General features: G+C 45.1%; 1 protein-coding gene across 10 annotated transcripts in view; it reads right to left on the reverse strand.

The window, feature by feature from the left end:
• The window catches only part of TEC (tec protein tyrosine kinase), a 122,464-nt gene that overhangs the window by 52,716 nt on the left and 41,761 nt on the right, over nt 1-27,987 (reverse strand). Inside the window, exons 1-2 of one of the 10 annotated variants that reach the window (XM_051831422.2) lie at nt 7,638-7,854; nt 6,486-6,640 (exon numbers count right to left, since the gene is read on the reverse strand). The exons of 5 other annotated variants lie outside the window; for them this stretch is intronic. In XM_051831422.2, coding sequence (XP_051687382.1) covers nt 6,486-6,572 — 87 coding nt within the window. In that variant the 5' untranslated portion in view covers nt 6,573-6,640; nt 7,638-7,854. Of the gene's footprint in view, nt 1-6,485; nt 6,641-7,637; nt 7,871-9,905; nt 9,925-21,244; nt 21,451-27,987 lie in introns of those variants that run through there. 4 more of the 10 variants (XM_089325383.1, XM_089325382.1, XM_089325386.1 and 1 more) reach the window with 4 other exon arrangements.

Raw genomic sequence — 27,987 nt, forward strand, 5'->3', positions numbered from 1 at the left:
AAGTTCTGTTTAAGTAGAAATTCAGATAGGATCACAGTTCAGATTAAGCCGGGACTTCTTGACTTTCAGAGATGTGAAAGAAATGATATGACTTCCGAGGTCAGTACTGTGATGCAGTGGGTTAAGCCACCACTGTGCCACTGGCATCCCCTATCAGAATGTCAGCTCTAGTTCCAGCTGCTCCACTTCTGATTCAGCTTCCTGCAATACACCTGGGGAGATGATCAACTACCTGAGCCCCTGCCACCCACGTGGGAGACCTGGATGGAATTCCCGGCTCCTGGCTTCAGCCTGGCTCAGATGTGACAGTCTCAGCCATTTGAGAATGAACCAATAGGTGGAAGATCTCTCTCTCTCTCTCTCTCTCTCTCTCTCTCTTTCTTGTGTTCTACTTTCAAATAAACAAATACATCTTTTTAAAGAAGATGTGTCTTCTATAAGACAAAGGCAATGGGAGGGACTCACTGTGTATCTTGGAGATAGAGGAAATGGCCCAGGGTTATTTGTCTGGGTGGCAGGTAAATGGGGTTCACTGTACTATCATTCCGTCTGTTCTTGAGTATATTTAAAATATTCCATAATAAAAGGTTAAAAAATATTTCTCATTGAACTTTTTAAAATCCTGATCAAAGTTGTGGGTAGGCCTACTTAGAAACATTTTTTTCTGCAACTACAGAAAGAGTCCATATAAACAGGTGGAAAAACAGAGCTGGGCACATTTCTTGACTGCTACTAGTGAAGCTATCCTCTGCAGAATGTATAAGGAAACAGAACCTATAAGGAAGCAATAGTCCCGACATGTTCACAACTGCTCTTAGGAGCCACGTTACCACCATTCCTCCCACCAAATTCAAAGTGCCCCAGCATTAAATGCAGAACCACTGATCCCAATGAAGTAATGGGCTAGGTAGCATCTGCGTTTCACAGCAGGGTAAATGAAGCACTAAGGTTAAACAAATTGACCAAGGGGAAAGGAAGAAGATACAGACTCTAAGCTGCATTGCTATCTTCTTTACTGGCTATCACAGCTGGAGGCCATAATTAAACTATTCATTCCCTTCATTTGCATTTGCTACTACAATTACCCTTACAAGACTGTATTAAAACTAATCCACATTGTATGCAAGGATGGTTCCGCATATGTAAATCAATACACATGATCCACCACATCAACAGAATGAAAGACAAATATCATACGATCATTTCAATACATGCAGAAAGGGCATTTGGTAAAATTTCACATTCCTTCATGATAATAAAAAAAGAACTTTGAACAAATTAGGTATAGAAGGACTATACCTCAACATAAGGCCATATGTTACAAGCCAGCATCACACTGAACAGGGAAAGCTGTAGGTTTTCTAACATCTGGAACAAGACAAGGTGAAATGTCCATTTTACCACTTTTCTTCAGCATGATATTGCAAGCCCTATCCAGAGCAATTAAGCAAGAGAAAGAAATAGGAGCATCCAAATTAGAAAAGAAGAAGTCAAATTACCATTGTTAACATATGATATGGATCTTATATATAGAAAACACCAGGGGCCAGAGCTGTGGCATAGTGAATAAAGCCACTGCCTGCAGTGCCAGCATCCCATATGGGCACCAGTTCCAGTCCCGGCTGCTCTACTTCTAATCCAGCTCTCTGCTATGGCCTGGGAAGGCAGTAGAAGATAGCTCAAGTGCCTGAGCTCCTGCACCTGCATGGGAGACCTGGAAAAAGCTCCTTTCTCCTGGCTCCTGGCTTGGGATTAATACAGCTATGGCCATTGCAGCCAATTGGAGAGTGAACCAGCGGATGGAAGACCTTTCTCTCTCTCTCTCTCTGCCTCTCCTTCTCTCTGTGTGTAACTCTGGATGTTCAAATAAATAAATAAATCTTAAAAAAAAAGAAAAGAAAACACCAGAGATTCCACCAAAAAGCTATTAGAACTAATCAACAGATTCAGTGAAGTTGCAGGATACAAAGCCAATTTATAAAAATCAATAGTGTTGTTACACACCAATAGCAAATTATCTGAAAAAGAAATCAAGAGGGCAATACCTAGGAATACATTTAACAAAAGAGATGAAAGATATCTAAGATTAAAACTGAATAAAGAAATTGAAGAGGACACAAACAAATGGAAAGATACAACAAGTTCATGACTTGGAAGAATCAGATTCCAGGCAATCTCTACCAAAATACAGATGACGTTTTTCATAGAAATAAAAATAACACTTAAAATTTGTTTATTTTATTTTAGTTTTTATTTGACAGTGTTAGACAGTGAGAAAGAAAGAGAGAAAGGTCTTCCTTCCATTGGTTCACCCCCCAAATGGCCACTACGGCCAGAACTACGCCAATCCAAAGCCAGGAGCCAGGTGCTTCTTCCTGGTCTCCCATGTGGGAACAGGGGCCCAAGGACTTGGGCCATCCTCCACTGCCCTCCTGCGCTACAGCAGAGAGCCGGACTGGAAGAGGGGCAACCAGGACTAGAACCCAGCGCCCATATGGGATGACAGCACCGCAGGCAGAGGATTAACCAAGTGAGCCACGGCGCTGTCCCCAACACTTAAAATTTGTATAGAACCACAAAAGATCCCAAAAGCCAAAGCAGTCTTGAGCAAAAAGAACAAAGTGGGAAGCATTATACTACCTACCTAATTTTAAAATATATTACAAAGCTACCATGATTAAAATAGCATAGTATTGGGGCCGTCGCTGTGGTATAGCGGGTAAAGCCACCACCTGCAGTGCCAGTATCCCATATGGGCGCCGGTTCGTGTCCCAGCTCCTCCACTTCAGATCAGTTCTCTGCTATGGCCTGGGAAAGCAGTGGAAGATGGCCCAAGTCCTTGGGCCCCTGCACCCACATGGGAAGACCCAGAGGAAGCTCCTGGCTCCTGGCTTTGGATCAGCACAGCTCCGGCCATTGCAGCCATCTGGGGAGTGAACTAGCTGATGGAAGACCTCTTTCTCTCTCTCTCTGCCTCTCCTTCTCTCTCTGTGTAACTCTAACTTTCAAATAAATTTTTAAAAAGCATAGTATTAGCATAAAAGTAGATAGATACAATAGACAAACAGAATACAGACCCTAGATGTAGACCCACATATACAGGGAAAGAGAGATCTACTATCCACTTGTTCAATCCCCAAGTAGACACCAGGATCTAGGAGCTTTATTTGAGTTTCCCACGAGGGCACAGGAGCACAGTCATCTTGTGCTGCTTTTCCAGGTGCAGGGAGCTGGAATGAAAGTGGAGCAGCCATGATTCAAAACCAGTGCCCATATGGGATGCTGACGTCGCCAGTTTTACCCACTATGCCACAATGCCAGCCCCCAAGACCTGAAACTTTGAAATTACTAGAAGAAATTTAGAGGAAATGCTTCAGGACAGTGAAATGGGGAAAGAATTTTTGGATCAGAACCAAAAAGTACACAAACAAATGCAAAAATGGATAAATAGGATTTCATCAAACTAAATATCTCCTGCACAGCAAAGGAAGAAATCAACAGAATGAAGAATATTCTATTTACAAGTTATAAGTCTGCAGGGGGGTTAATAATCAGAATATATGACTCAAGTCAATAGCAAAAAATTTTTTTTAAAAATGAGTAGTAGGATACTAAGCTGATCTTCTGTATATTAAGATAATCGAAAATGAATCTTGATGTGAATGGAAGGGGAGAGGGAGTGGGAAAGGGGAGGGTTGTGGGTGGGAGGGACGGTATGGGGGGGAAGCCATTGTAATCCATAAGTCGTAAAAAAAAAAAAAAATGAGTAGTAGGTACAGGAGTTTGACCTAGCAGTTAAGATAGACTTGGGATGCCCACACACTACATCAGAGTGCCTGGGTTTGATTCCCAGTTCCACTCCTAATCCCATATTCCTGCCAAAGCACAACTTGGATGTAGAAGCTGATGGCTCAAAGAAGTTGGGTTTCTGCCCAAAAGAATGAAAATAGACCTTTACTCTCACCAAGGACAAAAATGACTTCAGCTTGCATTTGGGAAGTAAACCAGCAGATGGGAGCATTCATTCATCCCCCACCCCCACCCCCCACCATGCCTTTAAAATAAACACTTTTTTTTAATGAGCAGTTGGGGGCAGGCATTATAACATAGCAGGCTAGACCACCACTTGAGATGCCCACACCCTGTACTGGAACACCAAGTTCAAATCCCACCCACTCCATTTTCAACCCTGCTCCTAATAATGCTTCTGGGAAAGCAGCACAAGATGGCGCAAGTGCTTGGGCCCCTGCCACCCATATTGCAGACCCGGACGGAGTTCTTGGCTCCTTGCTTCAGCCTGGCTCAGTGGTTCTGACCTGGCTACTGCAAGTACCTGGGGAATGAACTAGTGGATGGAGGATCTATCTCTCTCACCCCACCTTTCTCTGTCTTTCATCCATCTGCTGATTCACTCCCCAAATGGCTGCAACAACCAGTATTGGACCAGGCTGAAGCCAGGAGCCAAGAGCTTCCTCCAGGTCTCCCAAGTGGGTACAGAGGCCCAAACATTTGGGCCATCTTCCAGTGCTTTCCCAGGCACATTACCAGAGAGCTAGATTGGAAATGGAGCAGCAGAGGCTCAAACCAACACCCATATATGATGCTGGCACTATAGGCCATGGCTTAACCTGCTGCGCCACAGCACCAGCCCCAAAAATAAACTTTTAAAAAATTAAAATGGAAATAGATAAACAGAAATTTCTCAAAGGAAGACATACAGATGGCCAACAAGTACATGAAAAATAAGCTCAACATCACTAATCATCAGAGAAATGCAAAGCAAAACCACAATGAGCTAGCTATTCACATCACTCCAGTTACACTAGGTGTTATCGAAAAGACAAAGATGACAAGTAATATGTGGAGAAAAAGGGAACTCCCATGCACTGTTGATGAGAATATAAGTTAGTACAGTCATCATGGGCAACAGTATGAAAGGTCCTCAAAACACTAAAATCAGGGCCAGGTGTTGTGGAACAGCAAGGTAAGCCACCACTTGTAATGCCTGCATCCTATTATCGGAGTACCTGGAACTGAGTTCTGACTCTGTTTTTGTGTCCAGCTTCTTGCTAATGTGCATCCTTGGAGATAGCAGATGAAGGTTCAAGTACTTGAGTCCTTGACACCCATGTGGAAGATGACCTGGCTGCTGTGTGAGAATCTGGGGAAATGGAGCCGGCATTGTGGTATAGCTGGTAAAGCCACCATCTGCAACGCCAGCATCCCATATGAGCACTGGTTCATGTCCCAGCTGCTCCACTCCCGATACAGCTCCCTGCTAATAGCCTGGGAAAAGCAGCAAGAGATGACTCAAGTATTTGGGCCTCTGCAACCTACATGGGAGACCCAGAAGAAGCCCCTGGCTCCTGGCTTCAGCCTGGGCCCAGTCCTGACTATTGCAGTCATTTGGGGAGCGAATCAACAGATGGAAGCTCTTGTTGTCTCTCTCTCCCTCTCTCCCTCTCTTTCTCTCTCTCCCTCTTTCTTTCTTTCTCAACTCTCTCTCTGCAACTCTGACTTTCAAATGAATAAATAAATTTCTAAGAGAGAGAAAGAGAATTTGGGGGAGTAAACTGACAGACAAATGATCAATCTTGCACTCACACTCTCTCTTGTGTTGCCTTTCAAATACATAAAAATAAACAAACATTTAGGAAAAAACACTGAAAACAGAACTCCATGTATCCAGCAATCCCACTGCTGTGCATACATCCAAGAGAACTGAAATCAGCCTTCGGAAGAGACACCTGCACTCCCATGTTTGGCGCAGCACTACTCACAACAGTGAGGAAATGGAAACAACCTGAGTGCCCCCCACGGGTGAGTGGCTAAGGAAAATGTGGTACATGCACACCATGGAATACTACTTGGCCATTAACAATTATGAAGTCTGGTCATTTGCAACAAACAGGAACTGGAGATCATTACTGAATTACATTAAGCAAAATACACCAAAGACAGAAAGACAAGCACTGCATGATCTCACTCAATGTGGAGTCTTAAAAAAATAGGTTGACACCCACAGAAGTTAGAAAGTATAATGGCAGTTCCCAGGGGCTGGGAGACAAGTGGGGAAGGAGGGTTGAGGAAAGGCTGATGGGTGGGTACTAAGTTATAATTGGATAGGAGTAAGAAGTTCTAGAGTTCCACTGCACATTAGGGAGATAATAAACAATATTCAGAGACCGTATATTTCCTATGAAGGAGAAAAAACTAGAAAATGGGAGTTTGAACGTTTTTACTATAAAGAAATGTTAAGTTTGAGGATACAGATGTATTTACCCTGGCTCCACATTATATAATGCATGCATGTACTAAATCACAGGGTGCCCCGTAAGTATGTTCAATTTCTATGTTAAATTTTTTTATTGAATAAATAATAAAATTTATCTGCACTGCAGAAAACCTGGCCAGTTTGAGAGCTGCTCCTCTCCCCAGGCCAAACACCAGATCTCCAGTGCCCAACAGCCAGCCATACTACTTACAGGAACCACCAGCACAAGGTAGTTTTCTATTTCACTGTTGCATGTTTCATGAATACCATGGTTGAAACTGTCATAATCTATGAACATTTAATTCCTGGTCATGAAGAAAGCAGGTCACACTGCATGGTTTATGTTCCAAAATCAGCCATATACTCCTGAGACAGGATAATAAAGTCAAACATTAACGGAATAAATAACCTCACGTCATTCCATAATCTTCCCCTATCCTCACTACTTCATCTCTTTTATTTGACTCTTAGGTAGCATTTGGTGAGGAAAGCACAGCTCATGTCCTCAAGGAACCTGCAATGGACTGGAAAGAGACGGCTGCACCTGCAGCAGCGTGGAAAGTCCTTGACTGAGCAAGGACAATGGGACATAGAGTCAGGGAAGGCTTCACGGAGTTTTCATAGAAAGGAGAAGAGAACATAGTGAGCAAACTTGGGTAGTTACCAAAGAGCATAGGAGATTTGGGCATCGCAACATTTCCGAGTGACCAGTGTGTTGAGATGCACCACAGAGGATGGAGGGAGAGGCAGGAGAGGAGAGCGGGGGCAGGATGGGAGCAGTTCAGGAAGGGATTTGCACGTAGAGCTAATGGGGTTGTACTTCATCTTCAAGGTGATGGTGACCATCGGCCTAAATGGTTATACCTGGTATGCAGGGGCCTGGGCTGATTAAACACACACACACACACACAAAGCTGAGCCTGGCTCTGTTACTTGGTGAGCCATCATTATTCTTAAAAGGAAGAAAAATGTGGTAGCTTTTTAAAAATAAGAAAAAAAGATAATGAACATCTTAATGTTGTTTTACATGTCTTGCACCTCGGGATGCTGGGCCAATAGAGCTTACTGCTTAGAAGCTAAAAGTCTAGAGACTCACTCACTGGGTCTCGCTGGGTCACTTACTTGGCCTCTCTGTACCTGTTTCTGTAGCTCTAAAATAGGATAGATAACAGCACCAAGAACTTCCTAAGTTCATGGTAAGTACTGAAGGAGTCAATTCATGTAAAGCTTTTGGAACAGAGCTGATAAATTAAGTGTTGGATAAGTTTAGCTACTAATACAGTTTTTCAAAGTCATACTAGCCCTAGGGAAAATACAAACAAAAGCCACAAGTTTTGGTTAAGAAAACAATTCTGACACCTACCTTCTAGACTCCAAGAAAGATCTTCTGAGAATTGCTGTCAAATTTGATCATGTCTTATAAAATAAAATAGCACAAATGAGCTCCTTCCTTAGATTATGACAAATGCCAGTTCTCTAAAATTACAGGAGGCACAACAGAAATCACCCGTCTCTACCAATATCTCCTCTTTTCAGCCAGAAAATGAGACTAACCTCTACTTCATGAGTTTTACAATTCTGTTTTTAAAGATGACCGTTGACGGCTCATGTGACTGCACTATTTTTGCACTTTGAGGCTGTTATTGTAGTTCTGTCTGATGGTATGAAACCAACACTGAATCAGCAGGCAACTACACTAGCACTTCCTTTTTAGGTTAGGAAGAGTTGATCTCTGCCAACTCCTGGCTTTTAACACACAATAGCAGGGAGAAGCATTGGCCAAAAATTTCTCTTCCTCCGAAGCATGATAGTAGTAATACAAAGATACGCTTTTACCAGTTAGACTTTCTTGATGGCTAACTCACATTCTGATGAATATAAAGATTAACATACGTCATCTGATCCTTATGTAACTACACAATGGGAACCAGACAAAAAGCTATCACAAAATTATTGAAGGCGGCACGGTACATTCTGGAATTAGACTGCCTAGACCTGTGCCACACATATATCGTGCCTTTAAGCCAGGTTCTCAGCCTCTGTTCTCTTCAGCTTCCTCATCTGTCAAAATGGGAATAAGTGTATCTACCACCTACAGTTAGAGGATTCAAGTTAATACTAACACAGCACGTTAGTATAGCTAGTATAGCCATCAAGGGCATTAAGACCATGCTTAACACACACTGCATCACCAGTAGGGCGACAGACTGTATGACACCCCTAACCATGCCATTTGGGCTCTCAAGTGTTTTGAGTAAAAGACACCAGAAAGCCAGCAGATGCAAGACGGGTACCCAGACCTTCCTTCCTCTTCCTGGAAGGACAGCACCCATCAGAAAGGTGCCCTCCAGTGCCAACAGGAAGCAGGCATTCTCACCACCAGAGACAGGGAGTAAAGGCTGGGAGAGATCTGCACATGCCAGCCCTGCTACACTAACCCTTACCTTCCAGCTGCTCTTCTACAACTGACTGCCCTATCCCCAGACTCTTTTTATTTTCCTGGTTTCATAGTTTATCAATTTTCTAATCTTTGTCCAACCTGGTGTAAGCTTTCAGCTCTAACTGCTGTTTGGCAAAGTCTTGATTTGCCTCATGAAGACTCCCATGCACATGTTAATAATTACTAGATAGGGGCTGACGTATGGTTTAACAGGTTAAGCCTCCACCTGCAACACCACCAGCATCCCAAGTGAGCACCAGTTGGAGTCCCAGCTGCTCCACTTCTAATCCCTGCTAATATGGCTGGGAAAGCAGCAGATGATGACCCAAGTCTTTGGGGCCCTGCACCCACATGGGAGCTAAGGAAGAAGCCCTGGCTCTTGGCTTCAGCCTTACCCAGCCCTGGCTGTTGTGGCCATTTGGGGGAGAGAACCGGTGAATGGAATCTCTCTCTCTCTCTCTTTCTCTCTCTCTTTCTCTCTCTAACTCTGCCTTTCAAATAAATAAATAGATCTTTTTTTTTAATTACCAGATAAAATGTCTATGCTTTCTCTCTGTTAATCTTTCTGGTAGTCTAATTTATAAGGCTCTAGCCAGTAAAACTAAGATGAGCAGAGGAAAAAAAAGATTATTGTTTTTCCTTCCCTCCACACCACAAAAGTATTTGTTTAAAAAAAACCTTAAAAACAAACTTTAAAAAGTTCCCAAAGCCCTTGTATTCCTAAGCCTAGAAGCAAATATTGATTTTCACTGTGCAAATGTGCATTCAAGCATGACACAGAAATGACAAAGAGAATAATGCTTCCTATTGTCTCTGATTTTATGACAGAAACAATTTCATCCTTTTAATATCTTCATGTCTTATAAACCAAACTGACAGGAGAAGGCACAACACTCGCCTGGATGCTTACACGCAAAGGGCCTTGCACAGTGGCTATCTTCTGCAGTGTAGACTGAAGAAACTGAAACTCAGAGAGTCTTACCAAATGGCCAGAGGGTGTCACTGAGAGTAAATGGCATACCCAGGATTCAGAGTGGATCCGCTGGTCTCCCCAGTCCACTGCCTCCTTTCATGACAAACAGCATAAGATGAGCCAGATCCGATGGCTCCAAGCTTACTCTTCTAACCCCAACTTCTCCCACGTGTTCTGATTCTTCATCTCTGACTACATAGAAAGATGTCATTCCTTACCTGTTTCCTTTACTTCTCTTTAACAGCATACAAAATAAATCCATCTCATTCCCCTTGAAGCTGGATTCCATTCAACCATTCAATAGCCACTTACTGAATATTTACCACTGGCAGAGAACTGGCTAAGTGATGCCTTCATCTGCTTTGGGAAACTTACAGACTCAAGAGGAAGACTGATAATGGTACTAACAACACCTTAAAATAGAGATACGCAGACAAAGTGCGATATATTATGTAGGAAAATCTAACCTAATGTGGAGGGCCAGGGCGGACATACTGAGGAAGTGACAGTGAAGCTGAAAACCTCAAGGGGGTCAGCCTGCCAGTTCACAGGGGAGAGATTTACCCTCCACAGAGGACACAAAGTGCTTGCTCTGAGACAGGAAGGTACTGGTGACTTCAAGGAACAGAAAGGCCGGGAAGCTAGGGAGTGAGGAGCAGAGGGACTGCAGATCGGTGTGGCCAGGTGGTCAGGCGTCCCACTGAGGGCTGCTGAGATCTGGTTGGGGATAATGAGTTCGTGGAGGGTTTCAGGCAGGGCTGGGACATGAGCGTGTTCTTAAAAGACCACCGTGAGGGTAGGCGTTTGGTCTACTGGTTAGGATGCTCTCATCCCCCATTCAGAGCACCTGTGTTCAACTTCCAGCTCTGGTTTCCAGCTTCAGCTTCCTTCAAATGAAAACTCGAGGAGGCAGCAGAGACGGCTCAAGTAATTGGGTTCCTGCCACCCACTGGGAGACCTAAATCACGTTCCTCCTCGTTCCCAGCTTCAGTCCAGCCCAGCCCCACCGCCATGGGCATTTGGGAAGTGAATCAGCAGATGGGAACTCACTCTCTTTGACTCCCTCTCTCTCTCTCTCTCTCTCAAAAAAATTAACTCAAAAATAAAATTAAATACATAGATGAAAGATCAGTGTGGCTGTTGTGTGTACAAGGCTGGAGAGGGGCATGAATGGATAGAAGAGTTCTTTAGGATGTGGCAGAGATTGTTAACTATCTACCCACAACATCTATTTTCCACTAATGAAACAGAATAAAATACTGTATTTCTCAACTCCCTTTGCAGCTAGGCATGGTCACGTGGCTAAGTTCTGGTCAGTGAAACAGAGGTGAGGTCTTTGGTGGAGCACAGGGAAGGCTGTTCCAGGCAGGTGACTCAGGTAGAGAAGACCTTCCCTGCTCTCTCTGCCTTTCTTCCTTCTCCTAACCAGCAATTCTTACAAGACAGCTGGAGCTCTGGCAGCCATTTTGAGTCAACATAAAAGAAACAAACTGGGGCCGGCACTGTGACACAGAGGGTTAAAGCCCTGGCCTGAAGCGCTGGCATCCCCTATGGGCGCGGGTTCTAGTCCCAGCTGCTCCTCTTCTGATCCAGCTCTCTGCTATGGCCTGGGAAAGCAGTAGAAGGTGGCTCAAGTCCTTGGGCTCCTGCACCCATGTGGGAGACCCAGAAGAAGCTCCTGGCTCCTGGCATCGAATTGGCGCAGCTCCGGCCATTGCGGCCAACTGGGGAGTGAGCTAGAGGATGGAAGACACTTCTTTCTCTCTCTCTCTCTCTCTCTGCCTCTACCTCTCTGTAACTCTGTCTTTCAAATAAATAAAATAAATCTTAAAAAAAAAAAAAAGTAGCCACCAAAGCTACCTGAAGGTCAAGTGGCTCACTTAAAAAAAAAGAAAAGAAAAGAAGAAAAGAAAAGAAAAGAAAAAGAAACAAACTGGATGAGGGAGTGGAAAGAATGGAGCCAGGATCACCAGTTTGGACCTACCCCTACCAGTTCCAGATGGCTGCCTCCAGTGCTTTTTAACAACCGCCCAACACACACACACACACTCACACACACACATTGAGAGAGAGAAAACTCTATTTTTTAAACTAGTACTATTTAGGTATTTTGTGTGATATATAGCCTAACTCAGTCCTAACCGACACAGAGGCCACTGTATTCACCCAGGAAGAGGTGGTGATGGCTTGGATCATGGTAGTGATGGAAATGGCAAGACTGGGATGTATTTAGATGGAAGAGTCAACAGAATCTGTTGGGAATCCACACACGAGAGATGGTGAGGGACAGGGCAAGTTTAGACAGACCCTCAAGTTTCTGGCACAAACCACGATGTAGACTATGTCACCAATTGTTGAGCTGGGGTAGTTGGATGGGCCACTGGGGGCGGGGGACATTGTAAGTTTTTGTTTTTTTTCAGACATTTGGAATTTGAGATGCTTGTGAGAACTTGCAGACCTCAGACTAGGTTGAGCTGGGACACAGACAGTGGGGAAGTCATCAACACACAGATGCTAACTGAAGTCACTCGCGTGGATGATGTCTGCACTGGCAAACGCAGAGTGAGGACAGAGCCCCAAGGGACACCCACTTTGCAGAGATGGGCAGAGAAAGGGCAGCACTTGAAGAAGGCAAGAAGGAGCAGACAAAAAGGAAGCAGGAAAACCACGCAGCTCCCAGGAAGAGACAGGTGCGGAGTCTCCACCGCGCCAACCTCCAAGAGGCAGGCAGAGCTCCTTCCGCAGAGTTCTGAGAGCAAGAACAGGGCTCTGGGGGGAGGCTCACACACAGGCCAGGAGGCCACGGACAGAAGGGAAAGTCTGGCAAGGCTTTGTGTTTGTTTTTGCAGCTGTTGAGGTTGATTAAAATAAAGCATTAGCAAACAACATGCGAAAGAATTACGGAGTTATGGCTTTGAAAAACACAAGAGAGAAAGCCTAATAATTTTTTTTAAAGATTTACTTTATTTATTTGAAAGACAGAGTTACAGAGAGAGGCAGAGCCAGAGAGGTCTTCCATTCCGCTGACTCATTCCCCAGATGGCCGCAGTGGCCAGAGCTGGGCTGATCCAAAGCCAGGAGCCAGGAGCTTCTTCTGGGTCTCCCACACAAGTGCAGGGGCCCAAGGAGTTGGGCCATCTTCTACTGCTTTCCCAGGCCATAGCAGAGAGCTGGATCAGAAGAGGAGCAGTCAGAACTTGAACCAGCCCCCATTTATGCCAGCACTGCAGTCTGGGGCTTTAACCCACTGTGCCACAGTGCCAACCCCCTAATAATTTTTTAAGTATCAAAGAGATAACAGAATTGAAGCATATTCCTAGAATTTCATTTTCAACAACATGAACAGAAAGAGAACAAATGCAAAGAAGAAGCAGACTACAGAGGAGTTACCAGTTTGCTCTTTATCATCAGCATTTGAAAATCTTTTGAGAGAGAGGAGCAGGTACATACATTCAATTTTCATGACTCTGGCTCCCACCTGGAGAGACAGGCTGGGGAGAGAGGGTGGAAGGGTCTCTAGCCAGGGGAAGAGAGAAGAAATCATTTCCATTCCACACCCCCAGCCCCAAGAACCAACCGCCCAGGCTGGCGGCCCAGCTCACAAAGCCAGGGGCAAGAGACAAGGGGGTAGAAGACAGCAGCATGATTCTGACACCAAGTGGCTTGTTTTAGAGAGGGCAAGCTTCACCACCACAATGCACCTTCTTTCCAACAAGTACCTTACATTTCCATTGCTAATTATAAATAACATTATCTTCAGTAGGAGTAAACATTGTCATATGGGTAGAACCAAGAGCCTTTAGGCTGAGTGAAATAATCCAGGCACAGAAAAATATCACATGATCTCATGATCTCACTCAAATGTGGAAGCAAAAAAGTTGAGCTCATGTAAGAGCAGAGAGCAGCGGTGGCCAGAGGTTAGAAAGGGGAGGGGTAAGAGGGGACAGGGAGAAGTTGGATAACTGGCACAAAATACTCTAAAGTAGGAGGAACACATTCTAATATTTATAGCATGGTAGTATGATTGCAGTTAACAACAATTTATTATATATTTCATAAAGAACCAGAAAACACAAAGAAATGGTAAATGTTTAATGAGATGGAAATGCTAATTACCCTGATTTGATCAGTACACATTGTACAATGTGTTGAACTATCATACCATGTCCCATAAATACATACTGTTACTATTTGTCAGTTAAAGTTAAATAAATAAATGAGCATTGTTAATTTATAATAAAATCTTAAAGGTGTACGGGGTAGAGGTTAAGGAATTTTATTTACTTAATTACTACGAACAGCCAAAAAGAACAGGTTGTGATATCCTAAGGGTTAATGACAGCAGCAATATTTTAAACTTTCCTTGAGGCTCACAACATGCCAGGTTTTAAATTTATTTATTCCACATCTTAGATGCATCATTTCCACTGATCCCCATCACAGAAGTAACTATTATTATCGGCATATTTTCAAGACTGTTTATTTGAGAAGTAGAGTTACAGAGAGAGAGAGAGAGAAAGAGAGAGAGAGAGATCTTCCAACCATGGTTCACTTTGCAAATGGCTGCAATGAACAGGGCTAGGCCAGGCCAAAATCAGGAGTCAGGAACTCCATTCAGATTTCCCATGTGGATAGATCAAGTACTTGGGCCATCTTCCACAGCTTTCCCAGGTGCATTAGCAGGGAGCTGGATAGGAAGTGGAGTAGCTAGGACTCCTGCACTTTGATATGGGATGCCAGCATCGCAGGTAGTAGCTTAACCTGCAGTGCCACAATGCCAGCTCCTATGGTCTCCATTTCATAGATCAGGAAACTGACGCACAAACTGGTTACTTTTACTTGCCCAGGTCATATAAACAAGGGAGTGACAGCTCCCAGGATTTGAACACTGGCCGTCTCAGGTCAGAGCCAGTGCTTGCCATTTAAGTTAGAAAACCTGCTTTTCTTAACACTAAAGAACATTGCTGGTCATACAAATAAAACAAGTAATGCAAAAATAAGTATGCAAAGACAATGGCAAGAAAATAGTCTTTACTTCACTTAGGAACTGAAGGAACTGGCCAGGTAAAACTGAGGTGACTTGTTTTGCTTTCTTTAACTCAGCCGCCTTGGCAACTCAGCGTAAGAGGAACCTGGCCTTCAGTCAGCTCACGGCTCCCTCGGGCTGGCTGCTCCCTCCCAGAATGGTTCCTCTACATCACAAGCCCTTGGTGACGTGCTGATGACAGGTGGCAAGGGCACAGACAATTGTCAGCTCCTGCCCACAAGAAGAGAGGAAGGTGTGGCCCCACCATGTGGCCCAGACACCCAGGAGATCAGGTGGAGGAAACTTGAGTCCAACTTCACCACTGTGAAAGTGAGTCTGAGACAGAGTGTCTGGGGCTCTGGAACAAAAGACCCAGTATTTCCACTGGAAACACCAAGAGCTGACCTCAGGCATTCAAATGAAGAGAAAGGCCACTGAGAATTCAGAGTTGTTATGAAGCCACACGGTGACATCTGGAATGAGCACTCATAATGAATCACAATTTGGAGGCAGATCCGGAGAAACGGCAAGGACAGAGGCATGTGCTTTATAGCCAGAGGAGCTGAGACTCGTGAAGTCGGGAGCCATGGTTAGAAAACCACGTCTGTCGGTGGTTCTCCACAGACACTGGCAAAGGCAGAGACGGCAACTGACACCCACGGCCTCTTCCCTTTCCTGATATGCTTTCCTGTTTTTTGCATTTGGTCAGTGTGCACAAAACAGTTAACGCAGGCAGCCAGCATTAATTAAACTGCTCCTTTGAGAACAGATACTTGGGTTTGGCTGGCATCTTAGATTCGGGGTGAATCCCACCATTTTCAGCACTGCCAAAAGCGGTCCACTGTGTCTAAATGGGTGACAGAAGCAAAATGGTTTATTCTGAACATCAGCTTTCCTTCTGGGAGCCCTGGATTTGGGTACATGCTAAGCAGAGGGTGCCCACGTGACCAATAAAAACCTTGGCTACATAAAAAAAATGCTCAGTGTTACTAGCCATAAGGAAATATACACCAAAACCACAGTGCCGGCATCCCATATGGGCACCAGTTCGAGTCCCGGTTGCTCCATTTCCGATCCAGCTCTCTACTATGGCCTGGGAAAGCAGTAGAAAATGGCCCAAGTCCTTGGGCCCCTGCACCCGTGAGAGAGCCGGAAGAAGCTCCTGGCTCCTGGCTTCGGATCGGTCCAGTTCTAGCTGTTGTAGCCATTGGGGAGTGAACCAGTGGATGGAAGACCTTTCTTTCTCTCTCCCTCTGCGTCTCTAACTCTGCCTTTCAAATAAATAAATCTAAAAAAAATAAAAATAAAAAAAAAATAATGAGAGATTACTTCATGATTACGGCCACTAGGATGGCCGTAATCAACAAGAGAAATAAAAAAAATGCCAAGGAAGATTTGGAGAGATTGGAACCTTCTAAGGGAGATGCCAAATGCCACAGCTGCTTGGAAAACAGTCTAGCATTTCTTCCAAAGGTCAAACACCAGAGTGATGTCAGGTCCCTAGTGAGTATCCTGGTGGGCAGTGTTGCACCTGTGTTGTGGCAGCCCATTGCCGGAGGTTTTAAACCCACGTGATGTGACTCCAGCAGAGAAGGACTCTTGGAGGTCTGTGCTAGGAACACTTCACCCCAGGTGCCTGTTTCCTTTGCTGATTTCGTTCAGTATCCTTTCTCTGTAATAAATGATAATCATGAGTACAACTATGTGCTACATCTTAGGAGTCTTCCCAGCAAATCATGGAACCTGGGGGTGATCTTGGAGACACCCCACAACCCTGAGACTGTTGCTGAAATAAAATGAGTTTTGGCATAAAAAAAGACCTGTTTTAAATCTCAACTTTGACACTTACTGGTTGTGAACTAACTGCTAAGTGAGTTTGTGGTAGGGGCCGTTGTGTTTTAATTAAACTTGTTCCTCAGCAACATGATTAATGTGGTAGAAGCCTTCCCAAGGTCAGGAGGAGAAAAAGGGAGGAATTTGTCCTGGGAATGAAAGGTGGTTGTTACATGTTTGCCTGTGAAGTTACTATCTGCTTGGGTTTTTTTTTTCTTTTTTGTTCATCAGCACCAGGCAATGATGTTAACCCTTGCTAGAGAGTGTATAGCTCAGTAGGTGTGTAAAAGAAACATTATCAGTGAATACCTGTGCAGAGGCAGCATTGTATCAATTCCTATGGCAGCCATGTAACATTAGCATATCCGATCAAATGTACACATGTAACCATATAAGGGAGACAAAGAAGCTAAACCATATATAAGGAAATCTTTGTTCAGGGCTCAGGCTTTTATATAAAAAATTCCACCTGGGCTTTATGCTGGCATATATAATAGACTACTTCCTGTTAAAAGGCCTTGGTATCTTGTCTCTGTACAAGACTCCTGCTACAAGTTAGCCTTGAATTTCTCTGAAAAAAAAAAAAAAAAAAGACAGTACAACTGCCTTAGGAGATTGTGGTGAAGATTAAATAAGTGGGGCTGGCACTGTGGCATAGCAGGTGCCAGCATCCCACATGGGCGCCAGTTCAAGACCCGGCTGCTCCACTTCCAATCCAGCTCTCTACTATGGCCTGGGAAAGCAGTACAAGATGGCCCAAGTCCTTGGGCCCCTGCACCCATATGGGAGACCCAGAAGAAAGTCCTGGCTCCCGGCTTCAGATTGGTGCAGCTCCAGCCATTGCAGCCAACTGGGGAGTGAACCAGAGGATGGAAGACCTCTCTCTGCCTTTCATTCTCTCTCTGTGTAACTCTGACTTTCAAATAAATAAATAAATCTTTTAAAAATATATTAAATAAGTGGTAGACACTCAATAGATACCCTATTTTGTTCTTTTTAGACTGAAATGTGAATGGCACTCCCTATGGTTGTGCAGTGCCTAATGTGCACAATTCCAGGTAGCCCCATAGAGGCTCATGTCACCCATTCTTCCCTTTCCCTCCTGTGTTGGAGTCACCTCATGCCACCTCATGAAGGCCTCTTGTGCACATCCTTCTCCAGTTTTGGGTTCAATTATGTCACACAGACACAGGAAATCTAGCCACAGAGGGAGCATTTATACCACAGAAATTGGAAATGCTAAAAATCAGGCGGCTCTCCCTCCTCCCAGATGCTAAACACTTACTAACACACCACCATCCTCTTCATTTACAAAATGAAATAAAGATGAGGCTCCTGCCAGTAGGTTTTTTTTTTGTTTTTTTTGTTTTTTTGTTTTTTTTTTTTTTTTACAGGCAGAGTGGACAGTGAGAGAGAGAGACAGAGAGAAAGGTCTTCCTTTGCCGTTGGTTCACCCTCCAATGGCCGCCGCGGCCGGCGCGCTGCAGCCGGCGCACTGCGCTGATCCGATGGCAGGAGCCAGGAGCCAGGAGCCAGGTGCTTTTCCTGGTCTCCCATGGGGTGCAGGGCCCAAGCACCTGGGCCATCCTCCACTGCACTCCCTGGCCACAGCAGAGGGCTGGCCTGGAAGAGGGGCAACCGGGACAGAATCCGGCGCCCCTACCGGGACTAGAACCCGGTGTGCCGGCGCCGCTAGGCGGAGGATTAGCCTAGTAAGCCGCGGCGCCGGCCAGATAGGTTTTTAAAAATAAATATATTGGTCAGTGCCGCGGCTCACTAGGCTAATCCTCCGCCTGTGGCGCCAGCACACAGGTTCTAGTCCCGGTCGGGGCACCGGATTCTGTCCTGGTTGCCCCTCTTCCAGGCCAGCTCTCTGCTGTGGCCAGGGAGTGCAGTGGAGGATGGCCCAAGTCCTCGGGCCCTGCACCCCATGGGAGACCAAGATAAGTACCTGGCTGCTGCCATCGGATCAGCGTGGTGCGCCGGCCGCAGCGCTCTGGCCACGGCGGCCATTGGAGGGTGAACCAACGGCAAAGGAAGACCTTTCTCTCTGTCTCTCTCTCTCACTGTCCACTCTGCATATAAATAAATAAATAAATATACTATATGAAAAGATGCTCAATCTTACGAGCCATAAGGAAATTCACACCAAAACCTGAAGGAGGCATTCAAACCCAATGGAGTGCCTACAATCAACAAGACAGGTTAATAACAAGCGCTAAGGAAGATCTGGAAACACCAGAACCTTCTTACAATGTGTCAAATGGAACGGCTGCTTTGGAAAACAGTCTAGCAATTCTTCAAAAGGTTAAACACCTAGGTAATGTCTGGTTCCCTAAAGACAAAGCAATTCAACTCCTATACCAAAGAGAAATGAAAACACAGATGTCCATACAAAAACTTGTATGTGAATATTCAGCTCTACTGAAAATAGCCAAAGGCTGGAAACAACTCAGACATCCATCAACAACCCAACATCCCTCAATGAATGAACAAAATGTAGTGTTTCCATACAATGGAATTTTATTTAGCTACAAAAGGAAATAAAGTATTGATATGTATTACAATAGGAATGAACCTCAAAAATACTATGGTTGGTGAAAGGAGCCAAATTTCCATGGGTCTTTTGTCACTCTGAGATTGTTCCCTACTGTTTGGGAAGACAATGAACTTGAATAAATTCATGGTAACTGAGTTACTTGTGAGTGTTCTCTGTGAAGAACCACTTACAGTGTTTATGAAAAGTACTATGTAGCCAAACCCACTTGAAAGTGCTTGAGAGTTAGCACCTAAGTACAACTTTTTCAGCTTCTTTCACATGAGCATACACAGAAATATTTTCTTTTACTTCACATTCTAATTTACTTAAATGCACAGGGTTTCCTCTACCTCATGGGTACCGGGGAAAAAACGAATCAAAACTTAACAACTGGTAAAAAGAACACCCTTGTCATGGTCTGGTACGTAAACTAGCAAAGAAGGCAAGGAGGAAGGAAATGCACGTATACAAGTGGTCAGTGAAGTTACTGTTTAAGGAAGTTCCCCTTTGAGAAAAGTAGCACAATGTGGTTAACAGACAGCTGGGACGGTAAGACATCTTGGTTCACCTAGTCAAATGGAATGTCACTTCTGAGAACACATCTGACTTGGTTGTCCCCTGGTTTCTTCACATAAAATAGAGGCTGGGCAAATTGGTGAGTTTATACAGATTAGCCTTATGGGGATGCTGAAGATAACAGACCAATACAAGCCTGAGTTCAAAATAGCCCTGTATACCTGTGGACTCTAAGCTGTGTACAATTGAGAGCAGAGGGAAACCTTGAAGGGCCAAGTGAGGAGTCCCAGGTAATCTACAAATGCACGGACAAGTGCAAATCACAGTGACACTCAAGGACAAGAACCCCCAAGTCTCAAGAGGCCACCCTCACTACAGCAAGGAGGCGGCATGAGAAAGTACAGTTGTGTCTGAGGATCTGAGGGGGGTCGGCCCCAGCACCCTCTACAGATACCAACTGCTAATGTTCAAGCCCCTTAGAGAAGACGGCCCAGGACTTGTATAGAACCTATGCCCATCACCCCACACATGCTCAATCATCTCTGGATTACTTACTAAGACAATGTAACGTTTATCACTCAGCACAGATGCGATTTTTTTTCCAGCCCATAGTTAGCTAACTGCAGACGTGGAGGCCACAGTTACAAAGGCTGACTGCATGTCATTATAAACCCACAGAAGTGTCTGCAGTGCACAGCCCTCCTGGCACATGGCTGTGCTCTTATTCACCAGTCTGGAAGCTCTCTGAACACTTTCTGTTAGAGTTTTTATAGAGCATCACTATATGGGCACAGTGATCCAATCATTAGCCATTAGTGATGGAATCAACCTCCAGTCCCTCTCCCCTCCCCAGAGGTCAAGGGGAAGGGCAGAGAGTTGCAACTCCCTAATCAGTGGTTAGTTTCCCTGGCAATTCCATGCTACCTGGCATTCCATGCTACCAACTTTTGGAACTTCCCAAAAGTCATCTCATGAATGCAGAGATGTAAGTGAGGTTGAAAGGGACTTGCTGTAAATAACAAAAATGCTCTTGATACATGTATTTCTCTGCAGCTATTTCAAGAACTAGGGATAAAAAACAAATCCTGGCCAGCGCTGCAGCTCACTTGGCTAATCCTCCACCTGCGTCGCTGGCACCCTGGGTCCTAGTCCGGGTTGAGGTGCCGGATCCTGTCCCGGTTGCTCCTCTTCCAGTCCAGCTCTCTGCTGTGGCCCGGGAGTGCAGTGGAGGATGGCCCAAGTCCTTGGGCCCTGTACCCGCATGGGAGACCAGGAGGAAGCACCTGGCTCCTGGCTTCAGATCGGCACAGCATGCTGGCCGCAGCGCGCTGGCCATGGCGGCCATTTAGGGGTGAACCAACAGAAAAAGGAAGACCTTTCTCTCTTTCTCTCTTTCTCTCTCACTGTCTAACTCTGCCTATCCAAAAAAAAAAAAAAAAAATCCTGAAACAAAAGATTTCCTTTCACCTTAATCATTCTGGAACTGTTTCAGGTGCCAGGGACTAAATACCAAAATAAATATTTCTTATTATATCACAATATCACGAGAATTTAAACTCCAATGGGCAACACAAAAATGTAAATGAAGTCATGCAACCCCAAGATGTTATAATAATGCACGCAGCCACGGGCAACCACTCTACCTGTGTTAGGGGTATACACGGAAAGCTTCAGAGAAGGCAGGGACTGCGCCAAGTCAGAGAAGAGGAGTGTTCACCAGGCAATCAGCAAATGTTTGATCGACAGAATAGCTGGTGGGCAGACAGATGGAGCCTGGCAGGCAGGCAGTGTAGTTCGTGTCACTTCAAGTAGAATGGACAGTGTTAGCAAAGGCACAATGTCAGAGTAACTGTAGGTAGAAAACAGAATGTTTTCAGACATATTAGCTTGATCCTAAGAAGTTACAGGTTTTAAAGATTTATTTACTTACTTTGACAGGAAGAGTGACATAGAGAGAGACAAAAAATGAGGGAGAGAGAGAATCTTCTGTCCACTAGTTTGCTTCCCAAATGGCCACAACAGCCAGGGCTGGGCCAAGCCAAAGGCAAGAGCCAGCACCTCTGTCCAGGTCTCCCACAATGGGTGCCAAGGTCTCAAGCACTTCAGTCATCATCCATTGCTTCCCAGGCACATTAGCAGGCAGCTGAATTGTAAGTGGGGTACCCAGAACTTGAAGTGACATCCTGATATGGAATGTGGGTGCTACGTCACAATGCCCGCTGCAGCTCCAGCTTTGAAATATCTCTCTGGCAGCCAGTGCTGTGGTGTAGCAGGTAAAGCTGCCACCTGCGATGCCAGCATCCCAAATAGGCGCCAGTTTGAGTTCCAGGTGCTTCACTTCTGATCCAGCTCCCTGCTATGGCTGGGGAAAGTAGTAAAGAATGGCCCATGTGCTTGGGCCCCTGCACCTGCGTGGGAGAGCCAGTGGAAGCTCCTGGCTCCTGATCAGCCCAGCTCCTGCCATTGTAGCTATCTGGGGGGTGAAACAGCGGATGGAAGAGCTCTGTCTCTCTGTAACTCTGACTTTCAAGTAAATAAATAAATCTTAAAAAAAAAAAAAAAAAAAAAAAAAGGAAATATCTCTGACAGCCACAGATGAAAGATGACAATCCAAAACCACCTAAAAGACAAGTCAAGAGAGGCAGTCAGGTTGTAGTAGAGGGAAGGAGAATTAATTCACAGGCACCAAGTTTAATTTCATGTGTCAATTTGAATGGGCCATGGGCTGCCCAGATTAAACACCATTCCTGAGTGTGCCTGCCTGTGTGGGTGTCTCCCAGTGCAAAGGGCATTGCAATCACTGGAGTTGGCAAACAGATTGCTCTGCCCAGGGTGGGAGAGCCTCCCCAGTCCTAAATGGAACAAAAAGCAGAGGAGACAGGAATTTGCCCTGGCCTTAATCATTGCTTACACTGGAACAGCTCATCGTGTGCCCTGGGCCCGGGATTCACAGCACTGGATCGTCCTGCTCTCGTGCCTTCGGCTGCATGGCGTCACCAGCTCTCCTGGGTCTCCCACTTACGGGAAACACATGGTAGAACTTTTCACCCTTCATAGTCCCATAGGCCAATCCCTCATCATCCAGATCCTTTTCTACACACACATGCAAAAGTGAAAACTACAAGAGGGGCCAGCACTGTGGCGCAGCTGGTTAAGCCTCCATCTGTAGCGCTGGCATCCCATATGGGCACTGGTTCAAGTCCCGGAATTTCCACTTCCAATCTAGCTCCTTGCTTATGTGCCTGGGAAGGCAGCAGAGGATGGCCCAAGTGTTTGGACTCCTGCACCCACATGGGAGATCCGAATGAAACTCCTAGCTCCTGGCTTTGGCCTGGCCCAGCCCAGGTGGTTTCGGCCATTTGGGAGTAAACCAGCGGATGGAAGATCTCTATCTCTTCTCTCTCTGTAAGTCTTTCAAATAAATAAAAAAAAATCTTAAAAAAAATAAATAACTACAAGAATAGCTGGTGTCATGGTGCAGTGGGCTAAGCTGCCCCCTACGATTCCGTCATCCCATTTAATAGCACCAGCTCAGGTCCTGGCTGCTCTGCTTCTGATCCAGCTCTCTGTTAATGCACCTGCGCAAGAAAAAGAGGATGGCCCAAGTACTTGGGCCCACACCACACCCGGATGGAGCTCCTGGCACCTGGCTTTGGCCTGGCTCAGCCCTAGCCATTACAGCCATCTAGGGAGTAAATCAGCAGATGGGACATTCTCCTAAAATCAAATGAAGTCATTCTTGCAAGTTCTCCAAGCTGAAACTAAGCTATTAATCTAACTTTCCAGAAATCTGAAGTATAGAAAAAAATAGTTAAATTTGCAAAACAGGCCAGTTTCAACTGGCATGATAGTGACCATCATTCTTTGCTTTAATTTTTACACAAAAGAAGTAACCTGAAACAATCTAATGCTAAATAAATCAGTTACTTCCCTATTGCTCATCTCACCATCTGCCTTGGAATGGAAAGTAATTCTGAAATAACCAATCTGCTTTTTGTTCTTTTGTTTTTGCTTTGTCTAGAAAATCAAACCTTCTGCTCAGCACATCAGATCACTTATTCTATTTTATGGACACAAAATGTACGTGTATACGTAAATCATATGGACATATCCCATAGATACACAATTGACTCAGTTTCTCCACAGAATGCTGGCTAATACAACAGGACTTGAGAATGATCAAATATGTGGTTGAAATGGTGATGAAAAATAGCTGAATATAAAAAAGAGAAATATACATGAGAAAGTAATTTTAAATTATATATACAGATCAGAGAGCATTATTTTGTAAAGTCCAATTAGATAGTGGCAGAGTCAGGACAAAAACCCTGCCTGGTGTTCATTTTCTTTTATCACAGAGAAAATTCAAAAAATTCATACCTGAAAACTAAAAAAAAAAAAAGTCTTCCAAAATTTTAGAGTAAAACTGTATCTGGGGGCCGGTGCTGTGGCATAGTTGGTAAAGGCACCACCTGATGTGCCAGCATCCCATATGGATGCTAGTTCGAGACCCAGTTGTTCCACTTCCAACCCAGCTCTCTGCTATGGCCTGGGAAAGCAGTACAAGATAGCCCAAGTCCTTGGGCCCCTGCACCCATGTGGGAGACCCAGAAGAAGCTCCAGGCTCCTGGTTTCAGATCAGTTCAGCTCCAGCTGTTGCGGCCAATTGGGGAGTGAACCAGCAGACAGAAGACTTCTCTCTTTGTCTCTCCTTCTTTCTGTGTAACTCTGACTTTTAAAAAAAATAAATAAATCTTAAAAAATACTTTAAAAAATTTAAAAAAAAAACTACATCTGTATTATGGCAAGCACTAACAGACTGATCTTCCACTTTCCCTGGAGTAGTATCCAGGTTACTCCAAAGACAGATGGGCTTTGAATCAATAGCCTTGTCATTTTTTGCAGGTGAATGCAGTTTCTTGCATGGTGTGTGTTGTTAACCTTTCTCAGGCTCAGTTCCTCATTTTGAGACTAAGTCTGCTATAACTTAATGCAGCATTGTTTTGAGAAATAAAGGAAATGATGGTGTACAGTACTTAGCACAGGGACTGCCATGCAGCCAGCGTGCAGCAAGCTGTACCACCTCTACTTCTAATGTGCGGGAGTTGACATTGCCAGCCTGAGTGATGCCTGCGTGCAACGGTGGCCCGCGGCTGGCAGCAGTCAACCTGGACTTTGGAAGCGCCCCCCTCCACACCCCCAGCGCTGGTAAGAGGGGCTCTCTTTGCCTTAACTACATAGATCTTGTGGTTTATGCTGAGCACTTGGCTTTCCTTCTGGAGTATGGGTTTTGATACGCTAGGCACAGGGTGCCTATGTGACTGGGGCGCTGAGGCTTCACTAACCTTCTTTGGCAGACAACATTTTACCAAGGTCACAACAATTCAGTGCTGGATTGCAACTAGGCACCTCCTCTGAGACTCCACTCAAGTAAGACTCTCAGGAGTTTGCACCTGGCCTCATGCACATTTTCCCTTTGTTGATTTTGCTTTGCATCCTTTCACTGCAATAAGTCAGACCAAATATGAATAAATGCTCAGTCCTGTGCGTCCTCACAGTGAATCACAGAGCAGGGAGGTGGCTCTGGGGATCCCTGACACACAAGTCTCCCCATTCCTCCAGCTTCATAAACTATTGGCCATTTGCTATGCTGGAGCAGCATTACCACAAACCAACCACATCAAAGTCCAATGATAAAAAATTTCTATTTTCCTTTTTTCATTTATTTCTTTGAGAGGCAGAGAACAGAGAGAGATGGAGAGACAAAGAGAGATGGAGAGAGAAATCTCTTATTCACTTGTTCATTTGTTAAATGCCTACAATAGGAGCTGGTGTCATGGCATAGCAGGTAAAGCCGCCATCTGCAACACAAGCATCCCATATGGGCACCTAGCTGCTTTACTTCCAACCCCACTCCCTGCTAATGTACCTGGGAAAGCAGCAGAACATGGCCCAAGTCCTTGGGCCCCTGCACACACGTGGGAAACCTGGAAGAGGCTCCTGGCTCCTGGCCTCAGACCCAGTTCCAAGCATTGCAGCTATTAGGGGAGTGAACCAGTGAATAGACAATCTCTCTATCTCTCTCTCTTTTTCTCTCTCATGTGTGTGTATGTGTGTGTCTCCTTCTTTCTCTGTAAACTCTGCCTTTCAAATAAATAAATAATATTAAAAAAAAAAAAAAAAAAAAAAAAAAAAACAGCCCAGACTCTGCTGGAGCAGAAGCCAGGAGCCAGGAACACAACCCAGGTCTCCCATACGGATGGCAGAAACTCAGCTACTTGAGCCATCACCACCACCTCCCAGGACCTGCAATAGCAGGAAGATGCGATCAGGAGTCAGACCTGGGTCTCAATCCTAGGCTCAGTGCCCACTCCAGAATTCCCCATTTCTTAATTAACAATGGTTTCAAACTTACATACTACATCCATTTTTTTTTTTTACTCAACATATAGAAATCACTCTACTCCTATTTTCTCACCAGTATGTAGGCCATCATGCTGATTAAACTCCAGGCCTGCTTCCCAGCTCCCAACTCAAAATCACACGGAAACTCCACGGGAAGGAACATCAGGTGGTCTGGCCCCTGTGTCATGTGGTTCCCTGACAAGAGAGCCATGTCGCTTAGGAAACTTGCAGTGCCCTTTGTTCTAGGTTATTACAAGGGGCCGGCGCCGTGGCATACTAGGTTAATCCTCCGCCTGCGGTGCCAGCATCCCATACAGGCGCTGGTTCTAGTCTCGGCTGCTCCTCTTCCAGTCCAGTTCTCTGCTGTGGCCCGGGAGTGCAGTGGAAGATGGCCCAAGTGCTCAGGCCCCTGCACTCGCATGGGAGACCAGGAAGAAACTCCTGTCTCCTGGCTTGGGATTGGCACAGCTCCGACTGTTGTGGCCATTTGGTGAGTGAACCAATGGAAGGAAGACCTTTATTTCTGTCTCTCTCACTGTCTATAACTCTACCTGTCAAATAAATAAATCTAAAAAACAAAACAAAACAAAAAACAAAAAACAAGTTAAGATCATACAACATAAACGGCCAGGAAGACCTTTCTTCAGTTCATCAGACTATGCACAAACATGAACTAAATAACTAACTACCATAAGAGAAAGGAGGCCAAGCTAAAGAATGAGAGCAGAGGCTGGCACTGTGGCGTAGTGGGTAAAGCCACTGCCTGCAGTGCCGGCATCCTATATGGGTGCCAGTTGGAGTCCTGGCTGCTCCACTTCCGATCCAGCTCTCTGCTATGGTCTGGGAAAGCAATAGAGGATGGTCCAGGTCCTTGGACCCTGTACCCGCATGGGAGACCTGGAAGAAGCTCCTGGCTCCTGGCTCTTGGCTTTAGATTGGCCCAGCTCCTGCAGTTGCTGAGTAAACCACCGGATGGAAGACTCTTTCTTTCTTTCTCTCTCTCGCTCTCTCTCGCTCTCTCTCTCGCTCTCTGCCTCTGCCTCTCTGCAACTCTTTTAAATAAACAAATAAATATTTAAAAATAAAAAAAAAGAATGACAGCAGCTGGGACTAGGGAGATATACGCCAGAAGATTTATCTGTGGAAAAAAGGAACTGAACATATTAACCAAACAGGAAAGATAGGCAACCTTGGGGTGTTAACGGGTGAGAAGCTGGGCAGATAGGCACAACCCAGTACTGGAAGAATTTTGGTTATTTCAAGAATTCTGGATCATAGCTTAAAAATCCTAATATTTGACTACTGGCAACTATTTATATTTAACAGGGAATCAAATAAACGTGCAAGCATTTCTTTTTTTTTGGCTTTTTTTATTTATTTACTTATTTTTATTTTTTGACAGGCAGAGTGGACAGTGAGAGAGACAGAGATAAAGGTCTTCCTTTGCCGTTGGTTCACCCTCCAATGGCCGCCGCGGTCAGCGCGCTGCGGCCAGCGCACCGCGCTGATCTGATGGCAGGAGCCAGGTGCTTATCCTGGTCTCCCATGGGGTGCAGGGCCCAAGTACTTGGGCCATCTTCCACTGCACTCCCGGGCCATGGCAGAGAGCTGGCCTGGAAGAGGGGCAACCAGGACAGAATCCGGTGCCCCAACCGGAACTAGAACCCGGTGTGCCGGCGCAGCTAGCCTAGTGAGCCACAGCGCCGGCCAAAGTGCAAGCATTTCAAGCCATAAGCCATAAGTATGTCAGTGAAGGCCAAACAATAAGAGAAAACAATCTTCAGGGATAGGCATTTGGCCTGGTAGTTAAGATGCTGGTTAAGGCCCTCAAGTTTCATATCAGGGTGCACACATGGGCTCCTGGCTCTGGCAACTGATTCCAACTAATGCAGACCTTGGGAGGCAGCAGTGATGCTTCAAGTAATTGGGTTCTTGCCACATACATGGGAGACCTGGACTGAGTTCTGGCTCCCAGCTTTGG

This window comes from Oryctolagus cuniculus, chromosome 2 (genome assembly GCF_051225735.1).
Source record: "Oryctolagus cuniculus isolate XC-2025 breed Fujian yellow rabbit chromosome 2, ASM5122573v1, whole genome shotgun sequence".
Lineage (NCBI taxonomy): Eukaryota > Metazoa > Chordata > Mammalia > Lagomorpha > Leporidae > Oryctolagus > Oryctolagus cuniculus.